The following is a 24,378-nucleotide window of genomic DNA, read 5'->3' as shown; positions in this document are numbered from 1 at the left end:
TGTTCTAGGAAAGCGAAAACAAATCATTCCGTGGAACCTATCATCGTGCCCCTTGGGTGAAAAAGGTGCTCGTTTTCCACGTAAGAAGATACCTTAGACAAGTGACTGACCACAAGACACGCGAAAATGAGAATCTCACCACACCATACGCTAGTACAGTACTGAAGGATCATCTAGCGGTGGGTACAAAACCCGATCACTGAAAACAGAATCCAAAAAGACTCAGACTGAAATAAAAAAGGCCGGAAACAAAAAGACCGATTAAAAATTGGTAGTAAAATTTATAAACCGAAATTAGTTCGGTGAATTCGGTCACTTGTTCCCGGTAAGCGAATGGATCGAACTGACCAAATTTTATGTTAGAGAGGCCCAATCCGCTCCGTCAATGGTGGCCTTGCGACCTTGAAAGTGTGGCAGACCACGACTAGGAGGGTTCCCTTCTTTGTTTAGTTTTTTTTTCAATATTTTCTTTTGGATTGTGAGACGGCAACTACATCTAGCAGTCTGAATAAGGTCATCTCTAGCCTATCCTCGATCCGGTGGAGAGCGCCAGCGGAGGGCGCATGTAGTTGTGTGTCCAGCTGATCTTCTGGGATCTAGTAGGTTTTCGTGTCCAGTCATGTGGTTTCGGGCCAGTCTTTTCTGATCAATGGTTCTCATCACTGGCGATGGTTGTAGCTTGGTTCGTTGTTTCTTTGGGACCTTAGCACAATGACTTCCCATCCGTGTACAACAACAAGCTCTACGCTCCGGTGATGGAGGGGCAAGGATACCGGTGGACCTTCGACACGTTCTAGTGTTTCTAGTTGTCGCTAGGTGGTCCGAAGACCTATTTGCACTTTTTATTATTACTTTTGCCACTGTTTGTACTGCTTCGATGATTATTAGTAGAATCGGAGAGGCCAAATTCTTGTTGCCCTTTGTCAGTTTGTGGCTCTGATCTTGTGACTATTGGCGCACAAGGCTGTTTTGTTTCGTGGTTGGCTGTAACTTTGCAAGTATGTGACCTATGAAGTATGAACCATATGATGTGAATGTTGATCAAACTGCTATATTGTGCCATTGCTAATGTTTATTCTTACAAATTTATATGAATACAGGAATTGAAAAAATATATTCAAGTTACAGCTGAAATGTTCCTCTATCATCTACCAAGTGAATAGTAGCTGTTGCACATGAACCACACCCAACAATTTCCTGGTTCCTGCTCTCTCTCTCTCTGTTTTTTTTTTGTCGAGATTGTGTTCTTGCTCTTGGACTCTTAACTCGTTCGATCTTGCATAGAGAAGTGCTTTCGGTTCAGTTTCATCAGGGTCTGGTCATTCATCATGATGTCTTGTCTTGTGACCCGAAGAAATGCAAGCAAGCTGAGCATGAATGGAAAGTTACAGTCGCAAAACCGCACCAAGATTAGGGTGGACGTCAGGTTGGCCGGACAAGGACAACCGACTCTGACTGAAATTCTCAACAGAATGAGCTAACCAGAAAGAACAGCTGCTGCGCAGGTTCAAGGTTCTTGAGATCGAATGGCCGGGCCGTTGCCTCTATGAGATCAGAGTATCGGAGAACGGCCGTCCGCTACCTCACTCACGATCTCCGGAATCGGCGCACGCCGCAATCAAGATCGCCCGGCGCCGCCCGCTGGTTTTCTCAGTTTCTTTCTCTCTCTCTCTCTTCCGGAATGTTCCGAATGATTAAGACCAAATCGGGAGGCCGACAGTGTTGGCTTAGCTGGGTGGACTGCTAATGTGCAGTCTCACTCGTACTTGGGCTGCTGCTAACGGACGGCGTCCAGCTAGCTGCTGAAGCCTAGATACATTTTAGCCAATAGCGCCGGCTGTCTGGTGTGCAGATGCTGAGGCTGATGCACCTGGTCAATGGTAACAGTGAAACAATCTAGCGGCTACAGTCTAGTGCAATAAGGATGATGGTGAGGTTACGGCTCAATCCTAACCTGAAAAGAAAGACCTCACCAGCCAGCCAGCGTCACATACACTGAGACTGATGATACTGCACATAGGTCGAATGATCGGCCAAGTGGCAAACAGGGGAGGCGTTGGCGTGTGCGGCGCCACCTCCTTTTCTCCTCTCAATAAAAACTTTGTGATTCTGTAATTAGTGGTAATTTATCAACTATTAAATTGAATTCTTTTTATGTTAGTTTCATTTATACTAGCTAGCGCGGATCAAATGGGTATGGCCGTTGGGTTTGCTCCCATCCCAAATGGACCAACTAGGAAATAACCAACGCCACAGACATGTCACATGCGGACGCGAACAGATCAAAACCAAACATATTTGGTGTCTAAAATGGGCTAGGCTGCCCGAGATGCTAAGAGCATCTCCACCGGCGTCTCCGATAGCGGTCCCGATAGCTTTTTAGGGGCCGGCAGCGAAAATGAGCTCGCACCGGTGCGCCCCAAACGGCGTCGGCCAATTTTGGAGCCCAACAGAATCGCCGGCAACCCTATGCCGGCCCCTTCGTCAAGGGCGCGAATCGGGCGCGCCGGCGCCTCGCGGCACATCTGAAAACGAGTGTGGGCTCCGCCTAGCAACCAGACACACCGATTTTCCCCCTCCTACACACGCCCGAGCCGACTCCTACCCCTCTAGATCGCCACTGTCGCCGTCGCCGCCGCGCCCCCTGCTTGCAATAGACACCGCCGACTGTCTAGGAACCGCCGTCCATCGACACGGTGGCCACCCCCTCGACCGGCGGCCGCTGTTTCGCTCGGAACAGAGCTTGCCGCCACCGCGATAGTATCGCCCCGCCCGCAAGGTGTTCGTCCGATTGCCGCGATGGACAACGACGACGAGATGATGGTGCAGCTGTTCACGGAGGAGCAGAACGCTCAGGCTGTTCAGCGGCAACAGCAGCAGCTGATTTTGACGAACATGTTGCGCGTTCGTCAGCCTTTCTTCGTCGTGCCTCGGCGCGGTGGCTCAAAGCCAGGCAAGAGGAGGAACATCAACCGACATCGTGAAGCCGGCGCAATGCTATCTACAGATGGCAGAGTCGACATGTACATAGACTCTCTACAGGTTCTGCCGAGCCTTCATAGCGGTGTTTGATAAAGACTATTTGAGAGCACCAAGAGAAGATGATACAGCTCGGATCCTACAGAAGAATGCAGCAAGAGGGTTTCCTGGGATGCTCGGAAGCATTGACTGTATGCATTGGGGCTGGAAGAATTGCCCTTTTGCTTGGCAGGGGATCTACAAGGGGCATAATGTGGCAGACCATGAGCTTTGGATTGGCATGCATTTTTTGGCATGGCAGGAACAAACAATGATATCAAAGTGCTGCAACGCTCTCCGGTGTTTGCCAGGCTAGCTGAGGGACAAGCTCCTGCCGTGAACTTTGAGGTAAACGGCCACACATACAACAAGGGGTATTATCTAGCTGATGGTATCTACCCGACGTATGCTACATTTGTGAAGACAATTCCCTCTCCATCGAACGAGATGGAAGCCTATTTTGCAACATGCCAGGAAGCAGCACGCAAGGATGTTGAGCGTGCTTTTGGGGTGCTTCAACAGCGTTTCGCCATTGTCAGGTACCCTGCTCTCACTTGGTCTGAGGCACAGATGTGGGAGGTGATGAACGCCTGTGTGATCATCCATAACATGATCATTGAGAGCGAGCGCGACGCAACTGTGCAGGATGATCATCCATTTGATTATCAAGGACCACTAGCTGAGGTAGAGAATGTACTCCAAGAATTTGCTGCTTTTCTTCATATGCCCAATGAAATTCGAGATGCAGGTGTCCATGCACAGCTGAAGGCGGATCTAGTTGCGCATTTGTGGGCGAGGAGAGGAGCAGTCAACAATCCATGATTTTATTTCTATTTGTTTGCCTCTATGAATAATTTAAGTACTATTTGTTTGTTGGGTTGTATGAATAATTGAAGTACTATTTATTTGATTGATTGTATGAATAATTTAATTATATTTATTTGATTGATTGTATGAATAATTTAAATCTATTTGTGTGATTGTATGAATAAAATGTGATTGATATGTTGTTTCAAAATATTGTAAAAATAAAAAAAATTGGGGACCGCCATTTGGGAGGCATCGGTGTGTGAGCAGCTTCCCCAAATGGAGGATGCACTGCCGGCGCCCCCCAAACGGAGGTACCGACGCTCCTGCCGACGCCTATTTAGGGGCTACCAGTGAAGATGCTCTAATGTGCAGCAGTGCAGACAGGGTGAGGTTACACTCAGTGATACTCTTAATCTGAAAAGAAAGACCTCGCCAGCCAGCGTCACATACACTAACTGAACGATCAGCCAAGTGGCAAGCAGGGAGGCGTTGGAGAGTGCCGGAGCGCCAGCCTTTTTTCTCCTTTCAAAATAAACTTCCTGAGGCCGGTGTGGATCAAGGCAAGAGCTAATTGACAATGGAGGTGTCGGAGATCTTTCGAAATTATCATGGATCTGCGATAATGACCGTCCACTTGCATGGACCCCCAATCCCAATCCCAATCCCAATCCCAATCTCCCAAGGAGGCAAGTAATTTGCAACAAGGATAACGCAAACAACGCATCCTATTGGTCGGATCCTGAAATGGGGTGTGGCCTCCGGGCCCCATCCGCATCATCAGGCGGTCGATCTACGGGGCTGGAGAGGGACATGGCACCATGGTGTCACTTCATAGAGATGAGGCAGATGGCAAAATAAAATGCAGTTCAGAGGGTGTGTGGCCCGTGATGCCGTTGCGTGTGGCGCTATGTCCGTACAAAATGTTACTCGTCATGGTTGGTTGCATGGGCGGGACCCGGCTGTCGGCGACTCTGAGCCGCAGAGTTTTTAATGGTTTAGCTGCGTCGTTGCCGCTACGCACTAGAGTAAAAGGGGGTGCTGACAGCGGAGATATTCGTTGAGATAGATTGTCCGTACGGGCTGCACAGCGGGCAGCCTGGCGTTGTCGGCCAGTCAATTCCTGATATTTGACTCGACCTTTCATGGGCCTTTACACCGCGAGGTAATTGCAACACAGGTACAACAACTTGCACCTTATGTGCATTTTCATACAAAAACTTTAAAAGTGTGTTCAGGTGGTACAAGAACTTGTCCTGGATGTGCACCGTTGGTACAAGTGGTGTCTGGAGCTGCCACGCCCCTCGTCAACCGTCGAAGCGTTTTTGCAAAAAAGTCCGTGTAGAAAGCGAGAATTCACGCGCGACCAGCCTGCCACCCGTGCGATCATATTTTCACATGGTACCGTGGACACGCCATGCTCTTATGCCAAACACCATCCAAGCTTAAGATCGTCCAGCTGGGCCAGCAGTTTCATAACAGGTGCCGCCCTCGTCTGTACCGGGAACCTCTTCCTGTGTCGTCGTCCTGCAGCGCATTGCTAGAGTCCTCCGCAAATTTCTTGGCCATGACTGCGATAGGTCTTTACCCTGCTTAGGTGTCTTAACTCAGATGTATGCACGTGCACTTCTAATTATCGTGATGGCGTATGATTTACACCTTCCATCAGCCGTCTCTATGATCTTCGTACTGAAACTCACGGCTGTTCCATGGATCTCTCCTTGCTACTGAATTCATCGGCGATCACACATGATGGAGCAGAGTTGTATTTTTTGGAGACAGCTTTTCTATTGTGTATCTGTGTCTCCTGCAGTTCATATATACTAGCCGCTAGGTGCAAATCAGCCTCTCGTTCATCGTAGGATTAGTGTAGTTTCTGTTAGGAAAGCATTTTACTCTCCTCTATTGTCAGACTGTGTCACACATAACTGTCAGATTTGATCCACATAATTACCCAGGCATAGTATTTGCTGACCTACAATTATGTATCTTTTGGATTTTGTTAGTGCTGCTGACATCCCTAAGCTGGTTAAGACTCTTTGTTCGCCTGTCAAATATTAGTTTCCGGTATTCAAGCACTCCTCTGGTGCTGCTAGTTTCCTTTTTCACTGTTTTCTGTTGTCCCATTGTGAGGCCTGAACGTTATGTTTCTTTATGCTGCAGCAATATATTTCTTTAAAGAAAAGGAAAAATATTGCAAAACACTTCTGTGTGTTCCATAAATTGTTAGTCAGTAATTGATATGCCAATTTGGTAATGGAAGATTTTCTTTTCATGTTATTCAAGGCTTGAAACTGTTAGCTAAAGAAACATTGTTTTCTCACGCAGGTTCATACTAGTGAAATTAATGGATATACGGAAGGAAGTGCAGTGCCCTATATGCTTAGGTGAGAATATGCCTTCTCAACTTGCTTTCAGACCGAGAGATAATAATTTTCTGTTACTTTGCACAATTTCTGTCTTGAAAGCATTACTTCTAATTGGATGCTCTTATTCTGTAGATGTCAGGTTTTTTTTATAATTATTTACTACAAATGCTGAAACTAGCACATTCAAGGATCACATGTTTCTGTTAAGCAAATATGCATATTAGGACTGTCCACAAATCAATGAGAAGTCTAGAGAACGTGTACCAGTTTTTTCTTTGAAAAAAGCCCACAAATCTTATGATCTTCACATCTCACAGAAGTTTATACAAGTGCAACTAGCTTTTATAATATTGTAAGATAGGATGATTAAGCTTTTTGTACATGAAACTAAGTAGCATCTCTGTGCAAACCGTGATATCTGAGAATTGGTTTGTCTTATGGTCCTATGTTGCAGGCATTATCCGCAAAACAAGAACGGTTATGGAGTGTTTGCACCCGTTTTGTAGGGATTGCATTGATAAATCCATGCGGCTTGGGTATGCTCCCTTGTGTTATTTGTCTGGAATGTCTTGTCTCAGTGTCATCTTTCAATAAAGTGTAGTTCCAACTTTATTTCATTGATAATATAAGTGATGCCGGTGTTTTATGCAGAAATAATGAATGCCCGGCATGCCGCACTCATTGCAAGAGCAGACGTTCCTTGAGGGATGATCCTAACTTTGATGCTTTAATTTTAGCTTTATATCCAGATATTGACAAGTACGAGGAAGAGGTGATGCATAAGTTATCCATTTTTCATGCTTAGTTGTCTTGTTACTCTTGTTTATCTAGCTTTTGTTGTAGTACCTGTCCCAGTGATTCTAATTTACTTGATACATCAGGAACTTGCTTTTGGTGAGGAGGAGAAGACTCGCAACAAAAAGGTGGGTTTATTTTGGCTATCTATGTCCGGTGGGAAATTATTTTCCCTGCCTATTTACTATTTGTCTTCAGTCTTCTTGTTATTGACATTTGCTTCATCTGTCATGAAAGATTCAAGAATCCATTGCTGAAACATACCGAAGACAGTCAGAAGCACTTGTGAAAACGCTCCACTGCAAAAGCAATAGCTACATCAAGAAAGACTAGGGGGAATATGCGGACAAAGAGGAGAGGACGGAATAGTTCTCCTGATATTGCCCCGACTGACATTGATGAGGAGGAGGAGAGAGAAGAAAATGGCAATGAGGGCAGCAAAGAATCGTCTTCTGTTGATGACCGTTCACCAGAAGTAAAGGTGGAAGGACCTCTTCGTAATTATCCTATTTCTGAAACGCTGCGATGCAAACCTTCCTCTCCCGCCTCCAAACTACCACGTGTCGCCACCACATTCAATTGTATGAGTTGTGCACATATTGGACAAGTTCTTGTATGAGTGGAACACGTTTTGGAAGATGTTGTATGAAAATGCACATAGGGTGCAAGTTCTTGTACCTGTGGTGCAATTACCTCTTACACCGCAACCTTTCCAGCTTTGGCTTCTGTTCCCACTTCCAGGTATTTTAACAACTCCGTGCCAAGGAACGGTTTCATCTCGGCAGCAGGAACAGAAAGAACGCTAGCGCGATATATGTACAAGGGCCAGAATGCCCAGAAGGCCACACTACCATTCTAAGTAGACTCTAGTACAGTACTGTATCTGCTGCACCCTGCTTCCACGAGTTTGGTTAAAAGTATTTTACTGAGTTTCAGGAGCTGGCTAATATAATACATACGCGTAACAAACCATACACAACAACACATATGCTGCAAATGGAAGAACGACCAGGGGGCTGCCCTGCCCCTAGGAGTGGCAAGTGCGGTATACCTCGCCTCGCATCGCGTCAACCGGTCCATGGTCATGTGTGTAGCGGTCGGGGCCAAGGTACGTGCCAGTCTTCTCGAGGAGAGCCAGGGCTTCCTCCCTACCGTACTTTGAAGAGTAGAGGTTCAGGTACTCAATGTCCTGCGTCACGGAATCGAGAAATGAGTGTGAGCAGCACTATCCACGGCTGATAGCTAAGTACTGAAAATCAATTTAAATGAGTGAGAGGCTGTAAGGTTCATTTCTGGTTATCCAATGTCTCTGAGCAGTCATTCTGGTTGGAAGTTGGGCCCTTACCCTTGAAAAAGAGCAAAGTGGAGTAGGATGACAATGGACTAGCTTAGCTAAGTCACAAATCCTACTTCAGAATAAGTACCCCGGAACTACTTCAAATCTGAACGGTTGTAACCCTTAAACCTGGGAACGGGCTTCTACTGTAATCAAGAAGACACGCATATTCAGAAAATGTATCACCTGCATGCCGCTGAGAATGCGTTCCAGCCTGAGCGACGCGACTGGTTCATGTGACGAAGAGAACACCTCGCCAGGATAAAAGAGAACACCATCGCCTGGAGGAAGGCCACGCCGGAAACATATCTGCAACCACACCAGGTTTCAGAGAAAGAACAGATATCCTTGTTCAATGTAGCAACTACAGAGGACAATATACCAAGCTGAACAAAAAGATAATCCAACTTCGAAATGTAAACATAAACTTTCAAGTCTGAATAACAATGTCACATGTTAGGTTATTAGGTTACTACTTATTAAATTATTAAATTGTATAACAACATCAATGTTCAAAATTCCGTGCAAAGTCAAACCTAGAGATCATTCAACAGTTTCAAATCTAAGACAATTATCTATCGACGCATTAAAATAAAACGCTTGGATTTATACCAGACTTCTAGTCTTAATGCAAGTAAAAATCCATTTTGTCACCTCCACACAACTATACTTACTGCATTACTCAACACTAACAAATATCTTGTTCAGATTCTCTTGCTTTATTTATCAAAAGTCAATCTCAACATTAGGAATCACATGAGCAAATAAGCCTCCTAAATCATGTTTTCTTGCTCATAATGCCTTACTGCTGGATCTCCGTGGAATTCATCTTCAAGCAAATCGTACATCGATACATGTAGAAGTTCCACACCCAAACCAGGGGTAAAAATATTTCTTGAAAATAGCCCAGTAAGCTTTTTACAATGTACCCAAAAACAAAACCTTACAGGCAATTTTATGAAAAAAAAATCCTTCTGTTCATGCCCTCCATGCACTAATGACAGCTCATTATATCGAGAGTTTTTCCAGTGGCAAAGCGTACCTCAGCACTTGGAATCATAGCCTTCTCATAGCAGTTGGCACCCCAGTACAAGAATCCTGTGCCACCTTCCTTCCACACTCTCCACATAACTGCCCGATGCTGGGTACCACGCATCCCAATGTGCCAATTTGGTTGAGGATCATAAGGCCCCAAGCAAATATATGTCCACCACTCCTAGACACGATTGATACAATTTCATCAAGATACAAGTCATAAAGTAAAAAAATAACAGAGAGCTTTATGTACATGCACACCTGAGAGAAATTTCATTATTATTTACAAAACCACTTAGTATGAGAAAAAGCAGATAAAATGTCATTGACCAAGACAGTTTTTTTAAGGCGGTTGACCAGGACACTTGAGGTGATTTATAGTTAAAAGCATAAATTTTGAAACAGTAGGCATCATGCCGATTGCCGACTGCACACCCTAAAATGATGCGAACACAACACAACTTCGAATTTAGTTGTTTGCTATAACAATACCTGAGAATGAATATTAGTCAGAAAACAATGGCATCACTTCATGAAAACATGCTTACTAGAATTTAAAACAGAATATCGATGCAGTAACAAGAATGTTTTCTCAAGGATAACGGAAGTATTATCGTCCCAGCAGTACAAAACTGTAGAAGTAAAACGAGCATGAAACAAAATTAAATGGGACAGAATCTGTAGTTACTTCACCAAGCTCAGGTCGTAGTTCGGCAATAACATCCTTCACTAAGTCTTCTCTTGTGCCAAAAACCCATTCACTATATAAGAAAACAGAATGTAAGTGATACAAACGTTAGTCCTGTTAGATATGCATTTCTTAACAATTCCAAGACTGAACAAAGCACGACACTTTCATTAGTTTGCACTTTGCACCAATCCACCAATACTTCTAATAGCATAAATGTCGCATATCCTACACTGACATGGTGCAAGACATCTACACATGTACCAGAGCTATCAGTTTCATCAAATTGCCACGTGTCAGCACAAAATTTCTCTCAAACAGGGCACTGATAATTTCAGCTTGTTTGGTCTACTTATGTTAACAGAACTACCATTAATTTTCCAAACCTCTTGCACTTGATGAATAACCTAGTTCGGGTTTAAAATTTACAACACAATAAAGATACAGATAACAGAATAATACGCCAATGTTTTGATTTCTTATAATTTTCGTGTTCAGGACTAAGCATTTTTTAATCAATTATTTTAGCATTAGTATATGAACTGTAGCATCCAATATATCCGGAGAAGCATGTCCATATCATGTCAGACCAGACGAGTATGACAGCACATGTGCATCGTTTTTGCAACCTAGGGAAATGACTGCCATACCCACACAGTTTTGGGAACCCAGAAGAAATGCACAAGTTCAGAGCAATGCATACCTAGTGCAAAAGATTTGTGTATGTGGACGTAGAACATTTGGAACTTTCGCAAAAGCCTCAAATGTAGAAGGAGTCAGTTCAGAACCACTTGGACCTACATGAGACATTCAAATTATAAGAGAAAACATACTTGTATGTTAGAGAAACATAAGGCTTTCCAGGCAATGGTCAGCTTCCACGTGTATAGTCATTATCTAAATATCCATAAAACCTAATAAAAGGCAGGGTAATCAGATGTTCATTTCAGAAAACGTATGCAAAGCAAGTACGATAGGTAATAAATACCTTAGCAAAAAAAAAATGATACTATAGTAAACTGAGACTCGATACAGTGATTAAACCTAACTGGAACTTGGAACATCTCAAACTTCCTGCTAGCATCCAGAAGGCTGTAACTATTCAACCCCCGTGGTTGATTCAGTATGTCATAACTAAAAAGTCACCTTCCTTTGCTTCTCGACATTTCGCCCATCATATGGAGCACCATATCATATACAGAAGTAAACTTTAGTAATCAAACCCTTCTCTAGCGTGTCTTGTTAGTGCTAAGCTTTCTGATTAAGTAACTTAGCTTATACATCTATCTCAGTACAATGATCTCTTAATAAATTAACAGTACAGAAATCTGCATAGATGCTCATTATGGACCCAAATAAGGAAGTATGTTTTTAAACAAGCATTTCATCACGAAAAGAACTTTATGTCTTGTCATATATCAGTCCAAGTATGGAAGTATACTGACCGGCATAGTAAGTTGTTAAAATACGCACATCAGGTGTGTATGTCCGTAACTCGTTAGAGATGTTGCAGATCACTTCATACTGATCCATATTCAATGGCTGAAAAATATTAAAACAATTGTAAGATGATCGAATCTATCTCTTTTCAATGAAAAGACAGAGTATGCCATATACATGGGTTGATGTGGTTTGACGTATCAGCTTAGAGTTCAACTGGTCTGACTACTTCGGCACATGCATAGGACCAGCTAGCAAGGGTGACATATCCAGTGCAAACTATGTATAGGTGTAAACTGTGCTTCATGGATTACTGCATAACCGTTCACAATTGCAGTTTTGAACTCAAGCAAGTTAGGAGAAATGAAATGTACAAGTTTGCCATGAATAATCTATCTTATTCTTTCCCATTTCCTTTTGACTACTAGATTCTGAGGGATTACATCCTTTTGGCGTGAAAAGAATCAATCCAAAGTTGAAATATTAGTTAATGAAGCTATGCTAAACTGGGATTTACCGTCGAAACTTTATATCTGAATCTTCTTTCTATGTTAATTTGGTGTCTGGTTCGAGCGACTGTACATACGTCATGGTTTGCACCAAATAATATCTCCCAAGGTGCAAGATGCTGAGGTGCAACCATCAACTACTAGCACATCTAAGGTCGAATCTACACTTTCAACTTACATAACACAAACTCTCACTATAAAGTTTCCTCAGGAATCAGGACACACAAGTAAGTTGCACCGTTAACACTCGCACTCAGTACTCACTGCTACATGTAACTGTTGATCTATATAAAAATTGTTGTGTGGTACAGTTCATGTTCCAACTTTCCCTGAATATTTAATATGTACTGGGCATTTGTCATGATTCTGTGCAGCTATTGGTTGAACCACTCATCATGTGCTTAGTAGCCCATTCAGTGTTTTCGACATGTTTCATTGGCACCATTACACAATGACAAGAATTGTCGCTATCCAAAATTAAGAAAATGCCTAAATAGCATTAACTATTAACTGTCGGACATTTATTGTGGAAGTATTCATAATTTTGATGTATGTGCCGTGGTTATATAATTGATGCGGAATTCACTCGAGGAAGCAATACTCGAGGTGCCAAGGACTCGGAATTTCATTCCAGGTGCCGAGGATGGCTGTGCTGGGATATGGTCAGGGGCGGATCTACTTGTGGCCAAGAGGGTGCACATGCACCAGGGTAGAAAAAAGAAATTTAGCCTACAATCTGCCTGGAAAATGGTGTGTGCACCCCTGTAGCCCATGATTAGTGTACCCATGTGGCCTAAACCTGTGCATAATTCTACATGGGACATGAGTAATGCTAATGCACCATGGTTAGAACTGGTCTAGCTCCGCTCCTGGATACGGTAGAGGAATTAATTGAGGTCGAATCTACTGGAATTTTATGTTTCGTACGTATTTTTCCCAGGACAGCACAGAGCGGAAGAGCTGGGTTTGTTTTGCAGGATTTGGCTCTGTAGGCTGTTGGCCTACATGATTGGGTTGGATTTGATCTCACGTATACAATCTGATCATGCCACATAACTCACATGTGTGGTAGGGAAACTGTCATGTTTGGTCGCGGTTACTGGTTGGTGACATTGCCAGGAGTCTCACGGATGTTTCAGGAAACAGGTGGATAATTAACAGCTGGAAGTTGAGTCTATAAATAGGTCCCTACCCTCTAGCCTCAATATGCATCATGAGCGTCACCACGGATAAGGCAGAGGAATAGAAGGTAGATCGCATAGCCCACAAATCCAAACATTAGCTACACTTTGTTTAACGTAGTGGGCACTTTTAACTTATGCATGTGCATTTAGGGACCAAAATACCCTTGATAATTTCTCAAGCACGTAAAAGGAAAGTGGAGGGAATTTATAGGTTTGAGCAGTTTTGGAAAGTTCGCCTAAGGAACTGCCAAATATGTTGAGGAATTTTTTTTTGGTCAAGAGAGGCAAGTATTGAAATAAAGGGACTATATATTTATATTGAAGATGTTAAACCTGAAGCAACTCTATAACTTCCATTAGTCGTAACTACATTACAGTTCCAACTTCCAACTGCACAGAGCCAGGCACCCCCCCCCCCCCGAGATTTGAAAGTTTACGTGACATCACATGGCACAATATAAGAACAACAAGCCTTGCAGTTTGTGTTGTAGAACCATGTCACCTGATATAGCATAGAAGTAAAATCACGTACCTCATCCCACAAGTAGAAGTAAGCTTTAGACCAATGAGATTCAGTTTTCAAGATTTCAACCTCTCTTCGCAGAGAATTTTTGGCTGCATCAGTACTGGTGTGCATCAAGAAAGAAGTAAAATTAATATTAAGAAATAGAGGAGTGAGCAAGCTAATATAAAATTAAGTAGAAATTATAACACTACCATGATAGGATAGGTGCGTAGGGTACAGCGTATGCTGCAAGTCTTGGATCAGAATAATATTCACTAGCCTTTGGATGATCAGCTAAAAGAATAGAAAATCACATCAGGTGAAAAATTAAAATAAAGCAGCATACTCTTTAAGAAAATTACATTACCAGGCCAAGGGCATGTGTATGCAAGAATGCGCATGCTATCACCCCATCTGCAGAAAAATGGACTAATTCTGTACTGTAGGAGCCACCTAAAATGATGATCCAATGCATCATACCATCCTTTGGTGCCATGCTCCAAACAGAACCGATCTTCAATGACAGTTTCGGATATCTAACATATAGTTAAAGGAGAACAAATGAATACAGTACAGTTCAAATGTAGAATCATGATAGCTGTATACCCACATAGACAATTCAAACATAAACTCTTAACTGCATGTATGCAAACTGAATGATGTGTCTCACACCACAAAGAAGGCATTTGGAGTTACTCTTATATCATAAGATACCAGTACGATACTGCATACTAAAACAGAATATTGCCAGGATACACCAATAACAGCAGGTAAGGAAGGTGTCAGTGGGAGAGTGAAATCCCAAACAGTCAGGCTTAACTTCACACGGACTGCAACGTTGTTCATAACATCTTCATCCATCATGTCTCCCAATCCATTATTCTCTTGACAGTCCTGGAATGCTGGAAGTACTAGCAACCTCCTCAGTGTGGTTGAAGTAGACGATAGTCTTTGTACCTGTATGTTACAGCGCTGTAAGAAAAGAAATATATGGCTATTCGTGAAGTACTGACCGAGTAAAATACCATTTCCTCTGATGACGAGTTGTCTCTGGATTCGGTGATGTCAAGACAAGTTCTTAATTCTTTATACAGCTGGTATCTCTCAGACTTTGGTAAAGATTCTGCCCTGGAACTGCTGTTGAATTTAAATAAAAATAGTGGTTAATAACTCAAATACTGGATAACTAACAAGACATACATACAGGTTAAGGCTAAATGTCATATGGACACACATGACCATCTGAAAACATCAGAAGTTCAAAACACATCCAGAATAGCCGATCTGGGACTTGTGCCTGGAATTGAAGCTCCCGTATGAACAAAAACTATTTGTAATTTTGCAAAGATGTGCGTTTGATGAACTGAAACCCCAACCAATTTACAAATATTATTGAAGGCACATAAGCAAATCAGATTCGTGAACTCACACAAGGTATCAAATTAGCAGTTCATACAAGACAGTTCATGCAAGTTAAAAACTTGGGACACGGACAAAACAATGTCTTGGTTTTTAGAAGAAACAACTGAAGAAAGTCACATTGGGCTCTGATAGCTGAATCTTCCATCGACAAAGATTTTACAGAGTTATACATGCTATTTTCAATATTTTACATGTTCTCAATCATAACGTGTGTAATAATATCTGTTGTTCTGGTATGCCATTTGATCATCTCGTCAGCGGTTAGGGATTGAGCTTGTGTTGGGTGTCCAAGCGATGTGAGGAGATCATGCTTTACCATTTTCTAACATAAGTACGTAACTAGATATAAAGAAGAAAATTTAAGCTTACTCCGCATCTGTCCTTACAGCAGTAATAAATATTTCACCCTCATATAGACCAGGCTGTTGCCCACAAGGAACATTTAGTGAGACCCATATTGCAGTTGTCTCCCTGTAGAAATAAAAGTGAATTAGCAATTATGAATAAAATGAAAACGAATGTCGCTGTGTTTCCAATCATGGCTATCTCAAGCACAGAGGCAGTACCCTGGAAGTAGGTTTATCTGTGGACTTGACAGATCAATAGGCACAAGAGCATCTGGTACACCTAATATAGGCACGACACGTCGCAAAGTTATAGATTGACCAACCACTAACCTGTCGTTACATCACTGTTATAATCATCCAGAGTAGACTGTGCAAATGATGGTATCCCCCAGTGAATGAACTCAAAATTTAAACAACAAACCTGTCTCCAGCAGATGAGCATAGATCAGTGCACTGAATCTGCACAGGCCCTGCAATACCTGAACTGGTCCATGAAACTTTTGGACGTAAAGCGATTTGAAAACTTTCTCTCTCATTTCTTGCTGCCAAAAGGTTAACCTGAAGCAATTTTGAAAGGAATGTAAGCAAATCTACGTATTTTTGTCGCAAAAGAGCAGTACATGGTCATAAAGTAGTAGGAGTGAAGAATAATAGCATGCCCCCAGTAAATGTCAAAAGAAGAGAAATATCTGATGGAACAGAAAGGTGGCAAAACACAAGAACGTTCTGCATATTGAAGTGTAGAAGCAAGAGATTTATTTTTCTTCTAGCAGTGCTAATTATATCAGTACAACTTACATGTTCTAGAGGTCTTGGTGCTTCCTGTTGGCTAACATTTGCTGTGCTGGGCATAGACCACACGTGCAAAAGATCGGCGGAGTGTACCTTTGTAGGGTCAATCACACTAGTACCTAGACTCAACCCCTGTAAGCCTCCATCCACCCAGCCATAACTAGTCCCTCCCCCAGCTACACCTTCCACAGGCGGTACAGAAATTTCTTGCGTCTTGCCTCCTGTGATAGGAATGCAAAAAATGTTTGCGGTCAGGCTATACAACCAGAATTTAAGCTCCAAGCTTCCATCAGTGCTGATAGAAAGTTAAAATCTCAAATAGGCGCAAAGTAGATGGACTGGTAGTTCTTGTATAGATGCAAAAGCAATTTGCAGCTGTGACATGATATGCAGCAAAAGCATGCACACGGAGAGGCTCCAATACTTGCACTCGACAACAAACAGGCCGAGACGACTTTGGTAAAATTGTGCATAAACCATGTCAACCTTTAACTGGTGCGCTTGTTTTGTTGATGCAACTAGAACATATTGGTCGTAGTGCACATGCCCTGCGCAACTAAAATATATTTCACGGGATGACAGCCACGGTACTAGGCAAAGCTTATGGTACTATGTAGGCGCTGGAAATAAACCCAAACACCAATTTATAAAGTGAGCCACTAGATAGTGGACACCATCTCCTTCCCTTATCTGAACCTAAACCCTCGTGTGTCTGATGGATGCGGTCATGCGGTCATGCATAATAATCACCGATTCTATGTACAATAAGTCCAAATCCAGTGCTTCGAAGATAGTCAGATGTCGGCGAGCAACTGCGCATCCTTCGGCTTTGCAGGTAGTGGGTGCTTACGAAATCAGCAAGCTGTTTTATAGGCATTCATTCAGTTATTGTGCTGACGCCCTTCACAGACAGAGTGGCTCAACTGATTTCTTAATTTGCACCTGATGAATCTTCTCATATGTGATCCATTGGATGGATGCTTGTGCAGTTTTGAGTGACCACTTGGTCAGAAGTACTAGTAATCCTCTACGCAGCTCAGTAGCCTACTCGATAAGTAACCCCCTGCTGGTAGATACAGCGAGTAGCTTAAGTGCGGACGAAGTGGACACATTGATTGCAGGGCGGAACGCGAACTCGTGTGAACTCACCGCAATCGCCACTGCTTGCCCGTACAGGCCGAGCAAGCAGCTTGTTACGTGAAGTAGGTGACGCAATAAAAAGGCAATGGGGGAGAGGGGATCCGGGAGCGTTCGCGGCCGGTATGGCGGTCGAGCAGTTTCCGGGCAGCAATCCAGTTGGATCAAGCAACGGAGTGGGGGGCGGGGCAGCGGCAGCGGCAGCGGGTAGTACCTGCGTCGGGGTTGGACTCGTTGGGTTCCATGGTGGTGGCGGACGGCGGACGGCGGAGAGCGATCGATGGAGGGCGTGGTGGGCTGCTCCGTTGGGTAGTGGGAGTGGGGGAGTGGGCGAGGAAGATGAGGGGAATTGGCCGAATGGGGGAGGAGGGGCGGTTTCCTGATTCGGGAACGGGAGAGGGAGGACGAGGCCCCCACGGAACGGACGGAACCACGTCGCGTGGCGGGGTGGGCACAGGACAGGGCACGCGGCCCGGAGCCCCGTACCGGCGGACGGCCGTGCCCGTGCCGTGGCAGCCTCTCAATGATTGAACGTGCGCGCCGCGACTCGCCAAATTGCCTTGTGCTATGTGGTGGCGTACACGGGACACTGTGTCCCCCTCTAGAAGACGTACCCAGCCGAGTAGTACCAAAATGACTTCTCTTTCTGCTATCCTATTCAGTAGCTTCACAGCAACGAGGCCACTTAGCATCTCTAGTAGAGCAGAAAAAACGCAACGAAAAGCGTGAGTCCAATTCACCGAAAACACTAATTCTGACGAAATTTGCAGTGGCGCAGAATAGAACCCGCAAAATGAAACTGAAAACAGGAATTCGGTGCGGTAAATTTTAGGCGATGATCATAGTTCATAGATGAAATAGATACTCTGATTGCGCATCGATACTTACATAGTGCGGGGAATTGACATTACTACCGATACACCGGCAACCTAACCTAGCTAATGAGCAAAATGCGGCCTACTTCTAGCTATGGCGCGCGCGGCAGTGCCGGTGCTGGCGGAGATCTGCGGCGGCGTGAAGTCTTCACACGTCCTCCTTGTCAAGCTCGACTATTTCGAGCTTGACCTTGCGGACGCGGGCCTCCTCCCGGCGGAAGCGCGCCCTCGCCTCTGCCTCGCTGATGGCGAACATCTGCGCCATCACCGCCTCCTCCTCGTCGCTGCCGTGGACGTAGTCCCCGGCGGAGAAGGTTGGCGAACAAGCGGGGACGAGGTCGTCCTCCTCGGAGCTCACCGCCACGGGCAGCCGCAGTGCGCGGCTCGACTGCCCGGAGGAGGAGCCCTCGACCTGGTTGCCGTAGCGGGCGAGCTTCCCTAGGGGCATGAGCCCCCAGTTGGTCCACCGGCGAGCGCTCCTCTTGCGCGCGCCCTTGTTGCGGTTCCACTTCCGCCGCTCCGCCTCGGTGCGGAAGACGGGCGGACGCGGCGGCGAATCGCCGCTGCCCAATCCCGCAGCTCGGCTATCCGAACCTCCACGGGAGGCCATCGCGCGGCGGCGGGTGGAGGATTGGTGGCTGGCTGCGCGTGGATTGCTCGTTGGAGCGGGGGACTGGCGGCGGAGGGGAGCAGGGTTTGCGAACCGAACTCCCCTCCCACTTTTTCGGTCACTAATCGGCGCCAGTTTCGGCCCGAACCCGTAAATCCGCCGGAAAAGTTCGGTTCCGGCGGGATTTACGGGGGCTCTGTTAGAGATGCTCTTATAGTACTTCGGAAAACCACACTTGGGAGTATGCTCCTAGTACCTGTGAAAATATTTAAAAATATCAAAAAAAATCTGAATAAAAGATTATCACGTATATGTCCATATGTATGCATGTCAAGTTTCGTGAAAAAATGGCATTTCTTGTATCATGTGTAAAAAAAGGTAAAGAAATATCATGTGAAAAGCTTTTTTCAAGCACCATTTTTTTTGCACATGACAGTAAAAATATTGATTTTCCGCGAAACAACTTTATAAGAATATATATAATATCAAGATGTACGCATCAAAAAAAATTGGATTTTTTTAACATTTTAAACTAAGTTAAAAATCATTTCAAAAACCGAAAGCATGTACTGCTAGGTTCAAAAACGCCTCAGCCCTTAATACTTGGCTTGCAAACGCAGGCGCTAGAAAAGTAAGCACGAGACACCATTGCAACCTACTGATCTAACTGCAGCGCAATCTTAGCTCAAACTGACATGTGAAATTTTAGAGAAAATAAAGGCCTGGCAAGCAAGGTCATTTTTTCGCTCTCCGGTTACCACCATTGAACTTATCAGTTATCACACAATCAAGCGTCCTAGTAGTCAACAGCAGACATACTACATAGTACAACAAAGAATTAAACCAACAACGACTGCAAACTGGGGACGAAAATTCGTAGGATACTACATTCAACTGTAAGTCATCACAACACCTACAGCGGCTAATATAGCTCACTGCATCCACCAAGCGTGCTTGTCAGGTAACAGCATCTCCGGCTTAACACTAATCTAAACCAGCAAGTATCCAAGACACTACACACCAACCACTGTTACAATTATCCATCTAGGACTGCATGGCGTCGTCCCCATCTGCTTCCCCTTGCACTTCGCTGAACATGTACTGGCTCTGGTACTCCATCAGGTACTGCGTGGACCTCTTCACGTCCAGAAAGAGCGAATACACCCGGCTGATGTCCTCCATCTCCACCACCTTGCCCTTGCGCTTCTGGCAAGCTAAGGCAGCGGAGGTGATCAAGTGGATAGCATACCTCAGGGAGGTCTCGGTGCCAATCTTTGTCAGCAAGACCTTGGCATCAGCAGACATCTCCACGTCTTCTTCTTCGCACCTGATGTCTAGGATCTTCCGGATCTCTTCCTCCGTGTATGGCTGCGTCGTGATGATCAAGAGGCGATCGAGGAAATCGGATGGGATACCGTGTGGTGATCGGTAGTTGGTCCCGCGAATGGTTGTAATACCCCGATTTGTCGCAATCACTAGGATGGGAGCCATATCATTCTCCAAAGCACGGTTCAGGAAGGAGAAACATTCGATATCTAGCATGTGGACTTCGTCGATAAACAGAACACCGGGGACAATCTCAGCCTTTCCTTCCTCTCTCCACTCGGCAACTTTTGTATCAATCTGCTCCCTGACCTCTGCACGGATCTCACCAGTGTCACCAGTGAAGAGTGCAAGAAAGCCTTGTGTCCTGAACAGGAATAAAAGCATAAGAGTGAGTTGGGCACTTAAACTACCGCGGTACAATATGAGAGAATTGCTCTCTGGTATCGTGTGATGTGATCAACGATAGGATGGAAAAAGGAAACTATGATGGTATAAGGAAGATTGTAATAGAAAAGTTTGAAAAAATTCATAACTATTTAAACAAGCAGTATCATCTATGAGAAGCATAGAACAATGACAATAGTTTGGTTGCAAAGACATTCAGCTAACAAAAGCATCAAAATGAGTTACAGATACCAACGGTTGCAGATATCTGCAGAATGTATGGATGCAAGACGTGACTAGCTCATCTCTGAGCAAGGCTCTATTTTCTTTATACATGTGCACCTCTTTAGAATTGGTCTACGTTCATAGGACCATGTTTCTTCACATAAGCATCCCTGTAACAAACTGGATGCTGAAGCAAAGCTTTCACAGATAATTTCTTTGGTAAGAGTGTAAGCATGTAAAAGGAGTCTGCTGGATAACATAACACTCCATTTTCTCTATGAACTGAAAAGCAGACCAGGTCCTAGTTTGTGCATCCAAGATAAAAGTGTTATTTAAGGAGACCATCTTTTGTAAGGTAATAGCTAATTTTATGGGATGTTAAATTGGTATACGCTCCTTATTGCACCTTTGAATTACCCCCATAACTCTATAGGGCCTGTTGGTTCTTAGCCACAATTTTCCAGGCCAAAATTTGGGTTTTTGCCACACTTTGGTTTGCCACAGTTTATTGCATGTATGGTCCATTGGTCATAGACTCAACTTTTTGCCAAAGTTTGGCTTCAATATTTTAAGCCACACTTCTGTGGCTAGCCAAACTTTGGCTTAGCAAATTGTGGCTAGGAACCAAACAGGCCCTATATCCCAAAGTTGCTTTGGGGTTTCATAGGCCAGTGGGTATTGGTTTTGCCTAGAATCTGGCCTCAGGAATGATTTGCTGAATAAAATAGCACAATATAACTGTGGCCTTGTGGATAAGAATTAGCACTTGGTAACTGGAAGTTCTTGCAAGGGATAACATGGTGCCCTCAACACAGTCAATCAGTCAGCAAGTTCTTAAAACAGTCAAACAAGTGGCATGACAGAGATCAGAAGGTGGCTATACTAAGTATTGTTGAACATGAAGACGGGGAAAATTGGTTATAATTTCTACATCCAACATGGTTATGTCATGTCTTACATGCCATATGTCAAAAATTATCATTACAATAAGTCTCTTCTCAAATTTGTTCCAAATGAGTACAAGACTAGCATGAGTAACTACCAGTTAGATAAAGGTAATTATGCTTGGATTAGTATAGGTCTTATCTAGACCAACAACAGACTGGCATACTACAACAAATAATTTCACAGTTAAGGCTGTGGAAGTGAACTATAGGGGAGGCCATCAATATAGGTTATAGGCCATCCTTTGTAACGCCAAATGCTTTTTTGAAACAATAAAAAATGTTCTTTCGTCCTGGTAGTTATGGCAAGGGAAAACATGGTCCTTCAACACAGGGGCGAAGCGAGAATCCAACAAAACACTGGGCCAACTTTGTATTAAGTGTTGTAATCAGTCTAAATCCTAAGCCTAATCGACAATTTCTACTAATGCATAGGTAACCAAAATTCTACATCCCGGGCCATGGCCCAGTGTGGCTCTGCCCTTGCCTAACAGTCAGCAAGTCAGCAATTTTTTTAACATTCAAACAAGTAGCACAACAAACATGAAAAGGTCGTGTGCGCCACAATTTTTTTTTTGTGGAAGAATACAATATTAATGTACATGAAGATGCGATAAATGATTTTAATCATTCAATTTGGTTATGGCATGCATTATGTCATATGGAAAAATTATCAATGCATGAATCAGAAGTCTCTGTCAACATTATTCCAAATGAGCAGAAGAATAGCTGGAGTAACTACCAAGTAAGTGAGCCTCATCGCTAACATACAAATAATTATGCTTGTATCAGTATAGATTGGGTCTAGAAGAACAATAGATTGGCACAATACAGCAAATAATTTCACAATTCAGGCTGTGGAAGTGAACGATTATAACGGAGGCATTAGTGCATAGTTACCAGCCATCCTCTGTTAAGCAGAATAAGTTCTTGCAAATAACAAAAATGTCCCTTGTGCAGATTTTTGTAATAATACAAAACAAAAGTTTGTAGGGCGATGGCTACCCAATGGTGGCAAACACAGCCATTGAGGATAGCACAAAGTCAGTGGCTTGTATCCTACTTGTCAGAATTTAAAATCCTTGGGGAGAAGTTCTGCTATCAAGTGGTTTCTTGTGTCAGTCATGAGCAAAAGCAAGTGCCCTTTGCCACTTTGTATCTTCTACATTATATAAGGCTCAATGCAATTTCTTTGGCAGAGTTATTGATGTCAAAAAAAAGTTGCTGAACTGTATGCATATATAACTACTGAACTATGCACGAATTCGTGGGAAGGAGCTGTTGATTTACCTGCTATTGATGACATCAATCTCATGTAAGGTGACGCAGTGCACAACCTCCTTGCGCTTCTGGAGCTCTCCCTCAGGGCACTTGACAAACTTGGTGTGCGCACCAACGGCATCATAATCCCGCGACCGCCCAATGGAGCGTCCAAGCTTGGTAACCTTCCCGGAGGCCTTGTCGAGCGCAACGACATCCCCGCTCTGCACCTTCTCCTTGCCCAGGGCCTCAATCATCTTCCCGCCGAGCTCGTACACGGTCTCCATGTCGGTGGTCTTGAGCGTGAGCCTCCCGGTTTTCCCGGCCGGAGCGGCGCCCGAGGGCACGCCGGCGGCGGCGACGGGGCGGTCGACGGAGATCTCGACGACCTCGCCCTCGATGATCTCCGCCTCCTCCTTGATGCGCACGCCGATGGCGCGGCGGAAGGCCTGCGTGAGCGCCTCGGTCTTGGAGAGGTCGAGCGAGAAGAGCTCGGAGGCGGCCACGGACGCGAAGGGCGTCTCGGCGCCCAGCGACTTGGCGATGCCCATGGCCAGCGCGGTCTTGCCGGTGCCGGGCTGGCCGGCGAGGAGCACCGCGCGCCCCGCGATCTTGCCCTGCCGGATGAGCTGCAGGATGAGCCCCGCGGCGCGGCGCGCGGGGAGCTGCCCCACCATCCCCTCCGAGGCGTCGCGGGCCTCGAGGGAGGAGTCGAGACCTAGTCCCCGGATGTGGGAGTGCGCGCCGATTCGCTCGATGCGGGTCAGGTCCCGGCTCTCCGACAGCCGCTTCAGCTCCGCCATGGTCGCTGCCCGCCGATGCTGCCGCCGCCGGGTAGATGTTCCCTTTTTTCTGGAGAGGAGAAGGGAAGGTTTAGGAGGAGAGGGGAGAGGGGAAGGAGCTAGGGTTTAGCAGTCGGCAATGAGGTTGAGTGGATGGATTCATGTGAAGAGGAAGAAGCCCTCCTATAGTCCTATGTTTGTTCAGTTCGGACAGACAACCGGAGGCCCAATTCAGTTACGGAGTAGATGTTCCTTCAGGCCCAATTCCGAGTTCACCAGGGGGAACACATCACCACGGAGAAACTCGCCATCGCCCCTATTTAATAGGCCACTTCTTTTCGGCTTCTTCAGCGGCTTCTGGAAGAAGCTTCTCCCCACCAGCTTCTCCCAGAAGCCCGAACCTCACATATGTTCTGGCTTATAATCTTATTTAGCCCAAACTAGAATATAAGTCAGAAAAAATTTAGGGTCCGGGCTTCTGGGAGAAGCTGGTGGGGAGAAGCTTCTCCCAGAAGCCACCTGAGAAGCCCAAAAGAAGTGGCCAGGTGAGTTCGGTTTCCAAACTCTACTCCCCTGAGTTTGGTTTTC

General features: G+C 44.7%; 2 protein-coding genes and 1 long non-coding RNA gene across 3 annotated transcripts; 1 reads left to right on the top strand and 2 right to left on the bottom strand.

The window, feature by feature from the left end:
• The first annotated feature begins 6,918 nt into the window (after nucleotides 1-6,918).
• LOC124670322 lies at nucleotides 6,919-7,311 on the top strand. Its single transcript, XR_006992477.1, has 3 exons — nucleotides 6,919-6,966; nucleotides 7,076-7,117; nucleotides 7,227-7,311. It is a non-coding gene; the product is annotated as an uncharacterized LOC124670322 (long non-coding RNA).
• Nucleotides 7,312-7,712: 401 nt separating this feature from the next.
• Nucleotides 7,713-18,707, bottom strand: LOC124672740. Its single transcript, XM_047208915.1, has 17 exons — nucleotides 18,584-18,707; nucleotides 16,513-16,542; nucleotides 16,254-16,468; nucleotides 15,877-16,013; nucleotides 15,675-15,785; nucleotides 15,478-15,579; nucleotides 14,712-14,823; nucleotides 14,443-14,643; nucleotides 14,054-14,222; nucleotides 13,899-13,980; nucleotides 13,714-13,807; nucleotides 11,494-11,590; nucleotides 10,752-10,845; nucleotides 10,049-10,121; nucleotides 9,368-9,541; nucleotides 8,512-8,634; nucleotides 7,713-8,178 (listed from the first exon to the last, which is right to left on the bottom strand). Exons 1-17 carry the CDS (start codon nucleotides 18,705-18,707, stop codon nucleotides 8,017-8,019), a joined length of 2,100 nt encoding a protein of 699 aa, XP_047064871.1. The 3' UTR covers nucleotides 7,713-8,016.
• A 1,202-nt stretch (nucleotides 18,708-19,909) lies between these two features.
• Nucleotides 19,910-23,939, bottom strand: LOC124677219 (ruvB-like 2). The gene is made up of 2 exons (XM_047213216.1): nucleotides 23,039-23,939; nucleotides 19,910-20,559 (listed from the first exon to the last, which is right to left on the bottom strand). The coding sequence occupies exons 1-2, from the start codon at nucleotides 23,809-23,811 to the stop codon at nucleotides 19,914-19,916; spliced, it is 1,419 nt and encodes a 472-aa protein (XP_047069172.1). The 5' UTR covers nucleotides 23,812-23,939; the 3' UTR covers nucleotides 19,910-19,913.
• Between the last annotated feature and the right edge of the window lie 439 nt (nucleotides 23,940-24,378).

The sequence above is a fragment of the Lolium rigidum genome, chromosome 7, assembly GCF_022539505.1.
Source record: "Lolium rigidum isolate FL_2022 chromosome 7, APGP_CSIRO_Lrig_0.1, whole genome shotgun sequence".
In the NCBI taxonomy this organism is placed as follows: Eukaryota; Viridiplantae; Streptophyta; class Magnoliopsida; order Poales; family Poaceae; genus Lolium; species Lolium rigidum.
This window is presented reverse-complemented; position numbering and strand designations above follow the sequence as displayed.